At 45.3% G+C, this 16,450-nt stretch overlaps 1 protein-coding gene across 1 annotated transcript in view; it reads left to right on the top strand.

Annotated features, from left to right (window-relative positions):
• Positions 1-16,450, top strand: part of VWA8 (von Willebrand factor A domain containing 8) — a 165,614-nt gene that overhangs the window by 143,035 nt on the left and 6,129 nt on the right. Inside the window, exons 38-43 of the mRNA XM_029047902.2 lie at positions 1,100-1,208; positions 2,915-3,071; positions 4,829-4,937; positions 11,754-11,879; positions 14,060-14,218; positions 16,284-16,382. Of these exons, the coding sequence (XP_028903735.1) occupies positions 1,100-1,208; positions 2,915-3,071; positions 4,829-4,937; positions 11,754-11,879; positions 14,060-14,218; positions 16,284-16,382 (759 nt within the window). The remainder of the gene's footprint in view (positions 1-1,099; positions 1,209-2,914; positions 3,072-4,828; positions 4,938-11,753; positions 11,880-14,059; positions 14,219-16,283; positions 16,383-16,450) is intronic.

Below are 16,450 nucleotides of genomic sequence, written 5' to 3'. Positions count from 1 at the left end.
CTACTCATGCATAGAAGTGAGACATGAAAACTGAATTTTGATTTTGTGATGTGGAAGTAGTGTGGTCGAACTGGTATTTGTGGAGCGTCTATTGCACTGTTGAAGCAAACAGTAACTTAAGAACAGGAGCACAAGAAACATTCCCCATCCACAAAGACAGACGTGGAAATATTCACAAACAGAATAAACAGAATAAAAAACTACAGTTAAATGCGTAGTTAAGAATGGAGGAAGGACATACCTAAATACGTAATAAGCTCGCTGTGAGCAGGGAATGTGTCTGTTTATTGTTATATTGTACTCTCCCAAGTGCTTAGTACAGTGCTTACTGTATAGGATGAAATGAATGACAAGAGGCAGGGGACTGAGGGGGCTGGAAGCCTTGTGGGAATACAGGTGGGGTTTCAGGAGGCCTTTTAATTTCTAGACTGCTGAGGTCTGCAGGATTGGTGGGGGAAGGTAGTTCTTCTAGGCCCTGGGGATAATGTAAGCAAAGGGGTGGGAGGGGGCAAGAAAAGGGCCAGACCCAGCCAGGGGGCAGCCTTGGAAAGAGCAGGGAGTTCAAAAGTTCGAAATCCCCTTGCCCCCTCTTACCTCACCTCACTTCTCTCCTACTCCAACCCAGCCCGCACACTTGGCTTCTCTAATGGCAACCTTCTCACTGTGCCTCCATCTCGTCTTCCTTGCCGCTGACCTCTCGCCCATGTCCTGCCTCTGACCTGGAATGCCTTCTCTCCTCGTATCAGTCTGATAATTGCTCTCCTCCACTTCAAAGCCTTTAGTGAAGGCACATCTCCTCTAAGAAGCCTTCCCTGACTGAGCCCTCCTCTCCTCTTCTCCCACTCCCTTCTGCTTCGCCCTGACTTGCTCCCTTCATTCATCCTCCCTCCCAGCCCCACTGCACATATGTATATGTCTGTAATTTATTTATCTGTGTACGTGAATACCCATCTCCCGTCCTAGACTCTGAGCTCGTCGTGGGCAGGGAATGTCTGTTGTTGTACTTTCCCCAGCGCTTGGAACAGTGCTTTGCATACAGTAAGTGCTCAGGAAATGCGGCTGAATGAATGAACGGAGTTCCTTTGTCTTCGTTTCATAGATAACCATCGACCGAGACAGTGGCGAAGATGTGAGCTCACCGAAACATGGCAAGGAAGACCCAGACAATGTGCCCCATGTGGGTGGAAATACCTGGGCCGGTGGGACAGGTTGGTATTTTCTAGGGAACCGTTGCTGTAAAACCCTCTTGTGTTTGAAGCTTCTAGAATCCCTTTGCATGTCAAATTAAGAAGTAGTCAGCCCCCCATTGGGTAGTACTTTTCCTTAAGTCTGGCGGGACCTCATCTGTTATAGATGCGCTTAGTACAGTGTCTCGTATATAGTAAGCACTTAACAAATACCATAGTTATAATAATAATAATTGTTATTATTATTGCTGATGCGGTGCACAGCCTACAGTTCTCTTCCAGAATTCTGACACTAAGGAAGGCAAACTTTTCAATCAAAAAATTGTATTTATTGAGTGCTTACTGTGTGCAAAATACTCTACCAAGCACTTGGGGAAGAAGTACGATATAACAGAGTTGGTAGACAGTTGGTAGACACTTTCCCTACCCACAACGAACTTATTCTAGAGGGGGAGACAGACATTAATCTAAATAAATTATGGCTCTGTAACATAAGTGTGGAGGGACTGAAAGGGATAGACACAATCCCTACCCAATACCAGGCTCAGAGTTGAACTCTGACCTCCTGGCTTCTGTAATGCCCCTGCTTTAACCTCAGCGCTAGCTGTTTGTAAGCAATAGCATGAAGACTTAATGGTAATAACAGTAATCATAATTTTGGTGTTTGTTAAGTGCTTACTATATGCCAGGCACTGGTACTCAGCACTGGGATGAATACAAGCTAATCAGGTTGGACACTGACCCTGTCCCGCATGGAGCTCACAAACTTAGTCTCCAATTTACGGATGAGATAACTGAGGCACAGTGAAGTGACGTGGCCAAGGTCACACAGCAGACAAGTGGCAGAGCAGGGATTAGAACCCATGACCTTCTGTATCTCAGGCCCAAGCTCTGTCCACTAGGCCACACTGCTTCTCAGTAGTGGTCCTTTTGGCACCATTTAGCTGGGAACTTTTCATATTCTCTTCTGAATTTTGACCTAGTATTGGTAATTCCATGTCTTCTACAGTCTAAATCCATGGTAGAGGGGCCCCACAGGGCAAAATATCTAGAGGGTCTGAGAACAAGAAAGGTAAAACCTAAGGTCACATAGGTAATTAGTGGAGCAGGAATTAGCACCCAGGCCCTTCTGACTCCCAGGCTTATGCTGTAACAACTAGGCCATGTAAACCTCTAAGTTGCATTTAAAAAAAAAAAAAAGCCGTTCTGAAATCACATCTCTTCCAAGAAGCCTGCCCTTATTAATCACTCCTCTCTTCACCCTATTTCCCCACCTACTGCCTCTTAACCCCTTTTGGGTTGTCTAAGAACTTGAGGACTCAGCCCCCCAAAACTTATTCCATAGCATTTTTATAAATATCTTTAAACTCAGTTGCTTCCATCTACTTCCAATTTGTTTTAGTGTCTGTCTCCCCAGCTAGAATGTAAGCTTTTTGAGGGCATGGATCATTTCTACCTACTGTGTTGTACTTTTCCGAGTGTTTTGTACAATGCTGAGCATGGAACAAGCACTCGGTAAAATACTGTCGATTGATTGCATAGATCGGGAATACGTAAACAAGTCGTTTTTAATAATGCATACTTTGATGAAATGGTTTTAAAGGTGCTGATGGAATCTTATCTAAATCTTATCATCTAATTATCTAAAGATGCATTTTTTTTTTGTCCATGGCCATTCCCAACTTCTCTCAGTCGAAGCAGCTCAAATTCTGTGTTATTTCTTCCAGGTGGCAGAGATACCGCAGGCCTGGGGGGCAGAGGAGGCCCTTATCGGCTGGATGCTGGCCATGATGTGTACCAAGTGTCCCAGGCTGAGAAAGATGCCGTCCCCGAGGAGGTGAAGAAAGCTGCCCGAGAAATGGGTCAAAAGGCGTTTAAGCAGAGGTAAATATTAAAATAGCTTATGGAAGAGGAGATGCAAAGAGGGGTCCGAGCAGCAAGGCCTAGTGGAAAGAGCACGGGCCTGGGAGTCAGAAAACCTGGGTTCTCGTCCCAGCTCTGCCACTTGCCCGCTGGGTGAGACCTTGATCAAGTCCCTTAACTTCTCTGTGCCTCCGTCGCCTCAACTGTAAAATAAGGATTCAGTGCCGGTTTACCCTCCTACTTAGACTGTGAGCCCCATGTGGGACAGGGACTGTGTCTGACCTGGTTAGCCCAGCGCTTAGAACAGTCCGTGACACACAGTAAGTGTTTAACAAATACTGTAAAAGAGCACTTGTTTAGTAAATTGCCATTCCCCTGGTAGTACTTATTGCCTAGGTTCACCTCCCATTCCTACCGACTACACTGACCCAAATCCAGAGATGCACCACGAAGTCACCGATTTCATAAGCCCTGCCCAACACTACGTCCAATCGATTCCCTACCCATCCCTCTTCCCCATCATCCCACCTCTAGTGCCCCGTTTTCCAATCAGAGACTGTAATACAGCACCGGCCTTCTTTCCTCCCCTCGGACAGAGACGCAAGGAGCAGCTGGGATCCGTTGGCCAGGCACCGAAGGAGGGAAGAAGGGGTATACGGGGAGAGAGAGTGGAGGGTTCACAGCTATTATTCTATAATCATTCTCTCCCAAGTACAGTGGTCGGCACTCAGTAGGTATAATTAGCAGTAATTTGGTCAAAATTGATAGGAGAGGTTGGGGGAATGGGAATTTAAAGATGGACAGGCTTGGGGGGAGATGGTGCAAGAGAGAGATGGGTCAGATGGTATGTGGATGGTGGGGATAGGGAAGAAATGCAGATATGGAAAGGGATAAGGACAGAGGAGGGAAGACGAGGGGAAGTTAGGCAGGAGATTGGCTAGTACAGCAGTCCTGGGAATGTTCCATGAAGTCTCATTTACTGTTCCCTTTTTTTTTTTTATGGTATTTGTTAAGCACTTTCTCTGTGTCAGGCAATGTAGATACAAGCTTATCAGGTTGGGCACAGTCCCTGGCCCGCATGGGGCTCCCGTCTTAACCCCCATTTTTCAGATGAGGAAACCGAGGCACAGTGACTTGCCCCAGGTCACACAGCAGACAAATGGCAGAGCTGGGATTGAAACCCAGGTGCTTCTGATTCCCAGGCCCGAGCTCTACCCACTAGACCACACTGCTTCCACTTGAAGTTATTCTATCCAATCCATTTGAGGTGTTTAAAATTCTAACTCGAAAACTCTTCTGGATAGTACATTAACTGTGTAAACTCGAGATAGGCAAGGACAAAGTCAATACTTGAACTACATGGAATTAATTTCCCCAACATAAAATGGTTAAAGTATGATTCCTTTGAATTTTTAAATGCATGATTAGCCACCTAGGGGGGAAAGCATTGAAAAAAAGCATTGTAATACAATAGTTTAGGATCTTTATTCTTAATTGGCCTCTACTACCACCCAAATAAGTAAAAATTCAGAATTTTTGAAAAATCGCCATTCTCTTAAAGAATCTGTCAGGTTAAAATATGATAAATCATATTGATCTCAAAAGCAGCATGCCTCCGGATTTCCTTGTCTTTGCAGTTTCTAGTCCAAGGAATGGCTTCACAATTCTCTCCCTAAATTCTAAATGGTTGGTCAAGCCTTTTGGGGTGGCCCGTGAGCAGCTGATTTCCTAGGCACAGCCTGCCCTTCATGATCCCTCTCCCTTTTCTTCTTGCTCAGATTAAAGGAAATCCAGATGAGCGAATACGACGCGCAAACCTACGAGAGGTTTTCCGGCGCCGTCCGGCGGCAGGTACACTCCCTGAGGGTCATCCTGGATAATTTGCAGGTAAAGCCTTCCTGGAATTGCAAGGATCTGAACTGAACGTTTGGGCTTCTGCTCCTTTGCGACCCTAACTCTGGGAGCTGGGGAAGAGGGGTTCTCCTGGGAATCGCAGGAAAATACGGAAACCATTTTCAGAGGCACAGTGTGGCTGGAGAGGAAGAAAAGGGGAAAAAGGTTAAGAGGGTGAGGAGAAGAGGTTACCTGATCACCAGGAAGGGTCGACGTGTCATTTTAATTCAATCAGTCGTAATTTCTTGAGCGCTTACTGTGTGCAGAGTACTGTGTACTGAGCAATTAGGAGAAAACAGTGCAACAGAGTTGGTAGACACATTTCCTGCCCACAATCTAGCTGGGGAGATAGATAATAAAGTAAATTACAGATATGTACCTAGTTCTGTGGGGTTGAGGGTGGGATGAACAGCAAATGCTTAAAGGGTACAAATCTAAGTGCAAGGATGATGCAGAAGGGAGAGCCAGGGAAGGCTTCTTGGAGGACATGTGATTTTAATAAAGGCTTTGAAGGTAAGAATTGTGATCATCATTCTCCCCAAGGCCTAGTGGAGAAAGCAGGGACTTGGGAGTCAGAAGGACCCGGCTTCTCATCCTGGCTCCGCCACTTGTCTACTGTGTGTCCTCGGGCAAGTCACTTTTCTGTGCCTCAGTCACCTTATCTGTAAAATGGGGATTAAAACTGTGAGCCCCCGTGTGACAGGGACTGTGTCCAACGTGATGGGCTTGTATCCACCCCAGCGCTTAGTACAGTTCCTGGCACATAGCATAAGCACTTAACCATTTATTATTATTATCCGTGAGATACAAAGTGGTAGGGAGTTCCAAGCCACAGGCAGGATGTGTGGAAAAGGTCGGCGGTGAGATAGACGAGATCAAAATACAGTAAGTAGGTTGCCGATAGAGGAGTGAAGTTTGCAGGCTGGGTTGTAGTACAAAAACAGCAAGGTGTCATAGGAAGGGCGAGGTGATTGAGTGCTTTAAAGCCAGTGGTAAGAAGTATCTGACGTGGAGATGGCTGGGCAACCACTGGAAGTTCTTGAGGGTGGGGAAACATGAATAACTTTTTTTTAGAAAAATGATCTAGGCAGCAGAGTAAAGTGGGGATTGAAATGTGGAGAGACAGGAGGCAGGGGAGTCAACGAAGAGGCCGATGTGGTAATCAGGGTGGGATAGGATAAGTGCTTGGATGAATGGGATAGCAGTTTGGATGGAGAGGAAAGGGCAGATTTTACCTACAGGATTTAGTGACATTGAAGATGGTGGTCAGGAAGGGAAGAAAGAAGGGGGCAAGTGTTTTGATAAGGTGCAGTGGAATGGGCAGTAGAGGCGGAGGTAGATTTTCAGAAAAGGCAGAGATCTCCCCTTGAAGTACTCATGGGAAATATGCGAGTCAAAAAGGGGGCTGTTGGAGGGAGGGACTGGAGAGGAGAGGAGTTGGGGAGATTTTAGGGAGATCTTTCAATTTTATCAGTAAAGGAAGTGGCCAAGTCATTAGGGATAAGAGATGGTGGGGAGACAGGGGGTTTGAGGAAGAAGTTAAATGTCTGAAACCGGAGAAGACAGTGGGCATTGGAGTCAATCAAGATGGAGAGATAACGCTGTCGGGTAGAGAGCAGGCCAGAGTTGAAGCAGGCAAGGATAACAATAATAATAATAATAATAATGATGTTGGTATTTGTTAAGTGTTTACTATGTGCAGAGCACTGTTCTAAGCGCTGGGGGAGATACAGGGTAATCAGGTTGTCCCACGTGAGGCTCACAGTGTTAATCCCCATTTGACAGATGAGGTAACTGAGGCACAGAGAAGTTGTGATTCCACAGTCACACAGCTGACAAGTGGCAGAGCCAGGATTCAAACCCATGACTTCTGACTCCCAACCCCGGGCTCTTTCCACTGAGCCATACTGCTTCCCATTTTAATTTGTGATTTGTGATGTAATTTGGAAATCCTGATATCTGGATTTCAAGCAGTGCTTTACAGTTTGAGCACAGGAGTGAAGGGGTGATCCAGAGCTGGCTGGTATTGGGGAGAGGATGAGGGGTGAATGAATGGATGAATGATTTCAACTGCTTGATCTGGTAGTTTCATTAATTAACTGCTGAATCAAATGTAGGTCTTTGGATCCTTGAGAGAGGCGAATGTTGAGGAATAAACAGAGGGCCGGGTTGCCAAGTTCGGCTCACCTACCATTGAACCTCCCTGCCTCTGAAGGAATAGATTAATGTAGCTGTATTCCTCGTCTGTAATCGAGTACACATTTCTGGCTAGTTTGGGGGGAAAATAGTGTATCCAGCCATATTTCAGGAAACAAGCCCCCATTTATAACATATTTCCTGTGAGAAAATCGGTTCCAGCTTAGGATGTTTCAACTGAAAATGCAGTTTTCAGGAATCAATTGTGTCATAAGTCCGAGGATAGCCTGCTGCCGAAGCCCTCAGCTTTGATTTAGTGGCTTGCGGTTACTATTATCCTCCCTAGTCCCTGACTTCCTCTGCCTCTCTGGAGGATTTCCTGGAGTTTGGGGCTCCTGTTGACTGAACAGCTTTTTGGCCTATTGAACGTCTGGATTCTGTGTTATTGGTTTGGAAGCTTCCTTCAAAACCCTCAACCCCACCCTTGCCCCACCTTTCCTTGTAGGAAAAGAGCAATTGGAGGGAAAAACAGGTTTGGTTTTATTATGTCTTGGAGCTGGATTTTTCCAAAGCAATACCTCACCAATTATGCAAGGGCACTCAATGGGAGATATGATTCAGTATATGGAATTTTGCTTTGCAAACAACTTTCCAGATAACATTTTAATTATTTAGTTCTGCATCAGAGCCAATGGTTGATTAGACTGTAGATAAACAAATGAAGAGAGAGGCTGTTATTTAGAGGAGATACGGCGTAAGAGTTACGATCCTATCTTCTTGGTAATTCCACAGCCCTCTACGAATTTCTTTTTATTAACGAGTAAGCTGAATTAATGAGAAACATAGTATCATGGACATGTGGATACCAAATATTAGAGGGGTGTTATCATTATTAGAACTCAAGTATATCTGATAATGCTGGAATGAGAGAACGTAGCCAAAGTCAACTGTTACTTCACTATTCTCACTTTCAGGGATGGGCAATCTGAAGTAATTCCCAGTTCCCGATGCAATAAAAAGCAGACAGTAGATTTAATGAGAATAGTACATTTCTCCCAGAGATTTTTTGAAAATCATGGTCCGAATTGGCACTGAACAAGGATCGTAGAATCAGAGAGTTCAAAAGAATCTCGAGAGTTCATCCAGAACAACTGGAATAAGCGTGAAAGCAATCCTCACGTAAAAGATAAATGCGCCAAAGTCCAGATTCCACTCTTGCTCCAGATTCCCACTCTTACTCATCCCACGTCTCTGGCAAGTCACGAGAGTTTTTCCCATCAGTATTTGGCATATAATAATTACGATGGTGTTTGTAAAGCGCTCACTGTGTGCCCAGCACTGTTCTAAGCACTGGAGTAGATACGAGGTAATCGGGTCGAACACACTCCCGGTCCCGTAAGGACCTATCAGTCTTCATCCCCATTTTACAGGTGAGGTAACTGAGACCCAGAGAAGTGAATTGACTAAGGTCCCACATAACACTCCCTGAACAACGACCATAATTATTCTCCCCATGCAAGGAACGTGTCTACCAACTCTGTTGCATTATATTCCTCTCAGCGCTGAGTACAGTGGGCCACACACAGCGAACGCTCAGTAGATACCACTGATTCTCTGCATAATGTTGAAGTGGTTATTTTGTCCGTCATTAGTAGGTGGCAGAACACCTCATTGTCACCCTCCTGCACTGTGTATTGACGTCATTCTATTTCAGCTTGCCCCAAATTCACACCAGTGCCCAGGGGGCTTACAAAATCGGAGCTGTTAGAGCACATTAGGGAGGTGCTCTGCCCTTCAGGAAATTCCTCTTTATACAAGTGGCATCGCAAAGAAGGATAAAAATGGTCAAATGCTCCCCTCGTAGCCCAGCGTTTTGGAACCAGAGGCTTCCTGGGGATTGCACTGGGTTTTCCAGTCGTCACTGCGACAGTGCCAGCAAGCTAGAACTACAAATGGTAGCGGGATGACTGGAATTTGGTATCACACTAAATGAAGAAGAAAACACCGCCTATAGCCAGGACTCCTCAACATGAGTTTTGACTCAAATCAGGGTTGTGGTTTAATGAGAGGAGTATCAGGGCGAGGGAGATTTGGGCCAAGGGTAAGGCTTGTCCTCTCCCCGGAAACTGCACCTTAATTCATTCTCTCGTATTGATTGAGCGCCTGCTGCGTGTAGAGCACTGTACTAATGTAAATCTGTCTTTTGGAAAAACAGCTAGGATGGATTTTAAAGAAAAATTGTTGGCAGAGAAAAATCCATTGCTTTAAGCTTCTCGAAGCAAACTTTTTGCACTTTTGATCACGTCCAAATGTGGTTGGATTAGAGTATCTCGGATAAATGCATTTCGGTTCATTTCCACTGGGGCCGTAATTGTAATATTTGGCCCGATGTCTTTTCCCGGTATCGTTTCCTCTTTTTGCTATTTAATTCTGAAAGCGTCAGAAGCACTCTCTCTCTGGAGTCACCCTGCCCCTCAACTCTTTGCAGTTTTAAAGGAATATTCCCAAACTTTTCCTTTCATGTATATGTGCCTCTGATACTAGAGACTATTCCTGAGTTTAAGCAGAACCCCAAGTTTTAAATAAAGGAAATGTATCCTGTTACTTCTCTCTAAGGACAGTTGGTTTAAATATCACAGAAAAAGAGTGAACGTGCCTTTGTTTTTTGCGAATGTGTTTTCTTTCTGGCAAATGTCTGACAGTATTAACTAACTGGAGGGACAGACTGAGAAATTCACTTATCATGGCGTGAGATGCAGAAACACATACTTTTATCTTCCAGAAGTGATCTTAGGATAAGGTCCGAAGAATTCCGCATAGGAGAATTTTAAGTCCCACTAACAAATCTAGAAAATGTCCACTTTTATATTTGAATCAGTCAGTCAATCTACATTTACTGAGCAGAGCACTCTACTAAATTCTTGGGAAAGTACAATACAACAGCATTAGCAGACACGTTCCCCGCCCTTAAGGAACTAGCAGTCTAGAAATAACAGGCCGAAATAACCTTCCTAGTCCCACCTATCAGAAATAGCTAGCAACTAAAGTTGGCCAGATAAAATGCCCACAGACAAGCATCTAGTAGTCAGGTAATGTGTCTACCAACTGTGTTGCATTGTATGCTCCCGAGCGCTTAACACAGTGCAAGGCGCTGTTCTGAGCACGAGCAGCAAGTCGTAGTGGGTAGAGCACAGGCCTGGGAGTCAGATGTCCATGGGTTCTAATCCTGGCTCCACCACTTGTCTGCTGTGTGATCTTGGGCAAGTCGCTTCACTTCTCTGGGCCCCAGTTCCCTCATCTGTAAAATGGGGATTGAGACAGTGAATGTGGGACAGAGACTAGGTCCAACATGATTTGCTTGTATCCACCCCAGTGCTTAGTACAGTGCCTGGCACATAGTAAGCGCTTAAGAAATACCATTATTATTATTACAATCCAATAGAATGGGCAGACATGATCCCTTCCAGAAAAAAGGCAGATCCCTCAGTAGCCATTATAACCTTTACCGCCATCATTATTGGTTCTTGGGTCGGAAACCTTTACCCCCGATGGCACTGTACCAGCCTGTTTGCAGAGCCAAGACTAGAACCCAGGTCTCTTAACTTCCAGAGTCTTGCTTTTCCCACGGGACTGAAAGCAGGTACAAATAGCCCATGTATTTAGGTTACAGGATCTTCATTCCCCAGATCTGCGGCTCGCAGTGCCAGAAACAATCGTCTTTATTGTGTTTGTCTCATGTAATTCTGTTGGGGAATGTGTGGCTTTTAGTTTGGGTTTATTTAGGACAGTCATGGGGCAGAAAGTTATTTGTCTATCATCAGTTACCCTTTTTGTGTGAGGCAGAAATTTGCAGGCTGGAATCTGAGTGGTTCCATTTCTTAGAAGGATTTTTGTATCCCAATGAGAAGCTCTAGCTGACACCAACAGAGTCGCCTTCATTTGTCCAGGCTTGGCTGTTGGATTAGTGCTTAATTAAATGCTTGCCGGGGAGTCCGTTTCCTCCCCGAAGATATGAAGAGAGATCATTAAGGTTACGCTGGCCCCGATTATGGCCATGTGCCCTAATCAATCTTCACCTTCTCAGATCTGTGCCACGGGCTGGCGTCTTGATGTTGGGGAAGGAAAAACAAAAGGAGGCTAAGAAATACGATTGATTGAATGGAATTAATGAATGAAGGAAGGAAGTGTTATGGGGCTGAGGGTGGTGTGAATAGCAAGTGTTGAAAGGATACAGAACCAAGAGAAGCTTACTGGCAAGAGCCCGGGCTTGGAAGTCAGAGGGCATGGGTTCTAATCCCGGCTCTGCCACTTATCAGCTGTGTGACTTTGGGCCAGTCATTTCACTTCTCTATGCCTCAGTTGCCTCATCTGTAAAATGGGGATTAAGATTGTGAGCCCCAAATGGGACAACCTGTTAACTTGTATCTCCCCCAGTGCTTAGAACAGAGCTTGGCACATTGTACGTGCTTAACAAATATCATCATCATTATTATTATTTATTGAGTGCTTACTGTGTGTGGAGCACTGTACTAAGCGCTTGGGAGAGTACATGACAACTGAATTGGTAGACACATTCCTTGCCCACAACAAACTTAAGGTGTAGAGGAGGTGGAAGCATTGTGAATGAGCCAGCAGGGGAGAGTTAACAAAGGATGCTTTTCTTTCCCTCCATAGGCCAAGGGTAAAGAAAGACAGTGGCTGAAACACCAAGCGACCGGGGAATTAGACGATGCCAAGATAATCGATGGCTTGACGGGAGAAAGGGCAATCTACAAACGACGGGGAGAACTGGAGCCAGAAGTAAGTGTTTGGCGGACGGTAGATTTAGTAGGGCAGACTTATTCGGCTGATCCAGACCTGCATAATGTAACTGTCGCTGCTTTAACTTCTACTTTACTCTCCATTTGCAAGCCTAGAAGGCTTCGCTCCGGGATCGGACTCAAATGCGAAACATTTTGAGCCCTTTTTCAACGGTGTGTAATTCTAAAACCTGGCCACAGTGGAAAACAGGACCATTGGATTATTGGAATCGAAGAACATTTCCCCCACCTATCCCTTATCCAGTGGTTTGGCAACTGCAAGTGGGAAACTTCAGTTCAACCTTTTCATTCATTCATTCATTCATTCAATAGTATTTATTGAGCGCTTACTATGTGCAGAGCAGTGTACTAAGCGCTTGGAATATACAAATCGGTTACAGATAGAGACAGTACCTGCCCTTTGAACAGGCTTACAGTCTAATCTAACCTTTTCCTTTCCTCGCCCGCTGTTTAGACAAATGGACGATAGCAATTCAGGGGCTATGGGCAAGGAAAGGAGTAAGGGCCCCAGGGAACCTGACTCAGGGGGAGAGTGACCTCTCTGACCCTGATAGAAGCTAGAGGGGACCCACTCAAGTCAATCGGTCTGTAACTCGTATTTATCGAGTGCTTACTGTGTGCTAAGCACTGTACTAAGCACTTGGGAGAGTACAACAGACATGTTCCCTAGCCAAGAGCTTACAATCTAGAGGGGTCTGAAGTAGGATTCTAGCTTCCTCTGGCCCTGCTCCAGCTCCATCACTCAGTCCCAGGGCGAGCTGACCAGCCGCCAGTGAGACAGAGAGACCCACGGTACAGAAGAATGAGGAAAGACCAGGTTCTGGTTCAGACTCCAGCAAAGACTGGAGGTTCCCTCTAGCCTCCAGATGGTGAGGTATCTTCTCAAAAGAAGGCAGGCAAGCAGCAAGCAGAAAGGCAGGGGGTCTCTTCCTTAAACTTGGAGAAAAATATGTCTGCACAAACTCATATCAGGATGAGCACTGGGAGATGCTGTGTTCAAGTTATGTATTATGGAGAGAAAGAGAGATAAAAGGAGAAAGATGAAATGAAAGATGGGGAGGGAGAGAGAAAAAGAGAGAAACAGAAGCGGAAGAACTTGGAGGATTTAAAAAAAAATAATAATTGGCTATATTGATATGTTGCCATCAAGAGAAATATGTTGGTAATTTTGGTAGCCTCTTTGACTGCTGGGATATAGCATTGGTATCTTCCCCAATTCATATAATAGTTGCTAAACCTATCCTGATGAATGTTTGATATGATCACTACCAGGACAGTGCATAAAATTCATTTTTAATTTTGGTGGATTCACCCAGCTTTTATGTGAATTATCAGTCCATGCTTTCCCTCTAAGAAGCAATGTATCTGCACGTGGAGTGCAAAACCTCTCTGATCTAGATTTTTAGCAGAAATCCTGGCCACAGATATATTTTAGGACCTCTTCTTTTTATATATATTGTTCACAAATTGCCCTTGAAAATGGACCTATTTGCTGGCCACAGAAAAAGTCATCCATTTTTAAGAGGAAAAGTGTCCATTTCAAACCTCCCATTACCAAGATGAGGACATGGGACAGTTCAGTGACTGACGGGAGAAAAAAATAGAAGGAGGAGGAGGTTAAAGATATGAGGCATGTTTGCAGTATTTTTTTTTCTTAAATTCATTTCCAGACCCCCTTCTTTCAGAGAGCTGTGTGCTAGGATTCAGAGACTTCTTATTTCATATGGGGAAAATGCTCTCTTAGGGCCCCTTGGACCAGAAACTGCTAAAACAGATGCGAGCATTTCCCTCTGAAGTGTTGCAGACTTAAGGACCAAAGGCACATAAAGGGAGGAGTCGATTGAAAATCAAGCAGTACATTCAACCGGTCTGCCGAGAGTAACGTCCCCGGCTTTGCAAGGTTGATTTGAATCTTCTTTACGACATCACTTCCGAAAGACAACCTTTCCCGTGGGATCTCGAACAGAGGTAGAGCCAGGCTAGGGTTCAAGTTATTCGACTCTGACCTGTTGAAACCTCACCGCCTGCCCAGCAACTGAGACACTGGCCTTCAGGCCCCGCCAATGGCCCTCCGGCACTTAATACAGCGCTCCACACACAGTAAGTGCTTTTCCGTTGAAGACAGCGTCACTCGTTTTCTGTTTTTTTTATACCCCTCAGCTCGGCAGTCCCCAGCAGAAACCCAAGCGTTTGCGCCTGGTAGTGGACGTATCCGGAAGCATGTACCGCTTTAATGGCGTGGATGGACGACTGGAGCGTTCCATGGAGGCCGTCTGCATGGTCATGGAGGCCTTCGAGAACTACGAGCAGAAGTTCAAGGTGATCCCTACCGGGCTGGGAGACGGTTGGTAAAAAATACTGGAACCCAAGGTACACCACTCTCAAAGCGTTTCATCGCTCAGTCTAGCCGAAGAGCTTATTTATCAGCATAGGCAAACCGCACCTTCTATCCGATCTATTTCTCACCAGCAGAATACCTCTTCGGAGCTGATCCCTCCGTCCAAAAAGAATGGCTATTTCACACGGTTCAGTGCATGTTTCAAATGCACCTAAATATCTGTGGGTAACAGTCCATTGCATTTAAGATGACCCTCCTAGCCGAAAACATTCTCTACCCGTGAGGGGGTGATTCGTGTGCAAAACATGGTCTTTTCCACTCTGTGCACAAGTAGAGAGAGATGAGCACTTTGCTGGGTTTCCTTTTGCTGGGCTGTTGCTACGTTTGTCGTTTCCAGCACCTCCCTGGGACAGAGTAATCCTCTTCCCCTGAGTCGTGAATTGGAAAGAGAGACCTTTCACTGTTGGTTGATGTGCCAAGTGAAACAATTGCTAATCCCAAGGAAACTTCCTAGTTGCTTCTATTTGAGTTCCAGTCGACTGGTTAGGATCTTTCTAGGAGGATTAGTGGTCGGAAAGGAGGGAGCAAGATATCGGTCTCTTCAGAGGGAGAACCTCTCAGACACCTCAAATTGTTCCTCCAGACTTACTGGAAAATGAATTCACCACAATAGCCAGTAGTGGTAGATACTCAGTGGCAGAGGTCTCGTAGAAAAAGTAAGGAATGGCAAAAAATGGAAAAGCCGTTATGTGGTAAGTATAAAAGAACGGTCCCACTTGTCTCCATATCATTGTTTCCTTGTCTTCCTCCAAGGTGGGTTCTAGATATTTTGAGACTGAGGCAAAGGGAGAAGACACGCTGAATCTTGAAGCAAGGAGCAGAAGCAGACAGCTGTGTGGTGCAGCGCAAAGTGAGGAACTCAGGGAGTCAGAGAGGATAATAATATTAATAATAATAATGATGGTATTTGTTAAGCAGTTCCTATATGCCAGGCACTGTCTAACCTCTGGGGTAGATACAAGCTGTTTCACATCGGACTCACAGCCTTAATCCCCAATTTACAGTTGAGGGAACTGTGGCCCTGAGAAGTTGTGACTTGCCCAAGGCCACACAATTTACAAGTGGTGGAACCGGGATTAGAACCCATGACTCCCTGGCCCACGCCCTATCCACTACACCAGGCTGCTCCTCAGAGCTTTGCCACTTGCCCGCTGTGTCACCTCAAGTGAATCATTTAACCTCTCTGTGCCAGGTTCGTCGTCTGTAAAATGGGGATAATAATACCTGCTCACCCTGCTTCCCAGGGTCTTCGTGAGGACAGAAGGGGATAAACTCTGTGAAAATGTTTAGGAAAATTAAAAGTGCCCTACAGATGTAAGGAGAAAAGACAAAGGGTGCCTGTAAACAGAACAGCACCCGGGAAATGGGGTCCATGGGGCTTCTTTTTCCTTTGTCTGAGCTTCTTTCTCCTTTGCTGATCCAGTTTATCACCCTTGTGTCTCCACAGCCTTAAATAATAATGATGGTATTTAAGTGCTTACTATGTGCCAAGCACTGTTCTAAGCACTGAATGCCTGAGCACACTTCCTAATACAGAAAGTAAAGCTCTTTAAGTGCCTGAAGGGCTAGGAGTTCCCTGAGACAGTTTACGTAGCTTTGCCTTACAAGCAGCATGGCCCAGTGGACAGAGCACAGGCCTGGGAGTCAGAAGATCTTGGGTTCTGATCCCAACTCCGCCACTTGTCTGCTGTGTGACCTGGGCCTCAGTTCCTTCATCTATAAAATGGGGATTAAGATTGTGAACCCCAGATGGGGCAGGGACTGTGTCCATCCTGATTTGCTCATATCCGCCCCAGCGCTTAGTACAGTGCCTGGCATGTTTAGCATGGCAGGAACTAAAAGAACTGGACTAAAGTTTGTTTTACTTCCAGCGCACTCTGCTTCACTGCCTTCTGTCAGTTACTTTTGGGGGAGTGAACCATCTTGAAACACTGCTTCAGCGGGATCGTCTGTCTCTAATAGTTTGTTTTGTTCATTTGTACGCAGTATGACATCTTTGGGCACTCCGGAGACGGCTACAACATCGACTTGGTTCCGGAGAATAAGATTCCCAAGGACAATAAGCAAAGACTAGAGATTCTGAAGGTAAATCGGCATAGCAGATAGCTCTGGAAGTGTGAGGCCGGTATCTTTTTTTTAGGGTTTTTTTTAAG

The sequence above is a fragment of the Ornithorhynchus anatinus genome, chromosome 20 (genome assembly GCF_004115215.2).
Source record: "Ornithorhynchus anatinus isolate Pmale09 chromosome 20, mOrnAna1.pri.v4, whole genome shotgun sequence".
Taxonomy (NCBI): Eukaryota; Metazoa; Chordata; class Mammalia; order Monotremata; family Ornithorhynchidae; genus Ornithorhynchus; species Ornithorhynchus anatinus.
The sequence above is the reverse complement of the archived record's forward strand: the minus strand, read 5'-3'. Positions and strand labels throughout refer to the sequence as shown.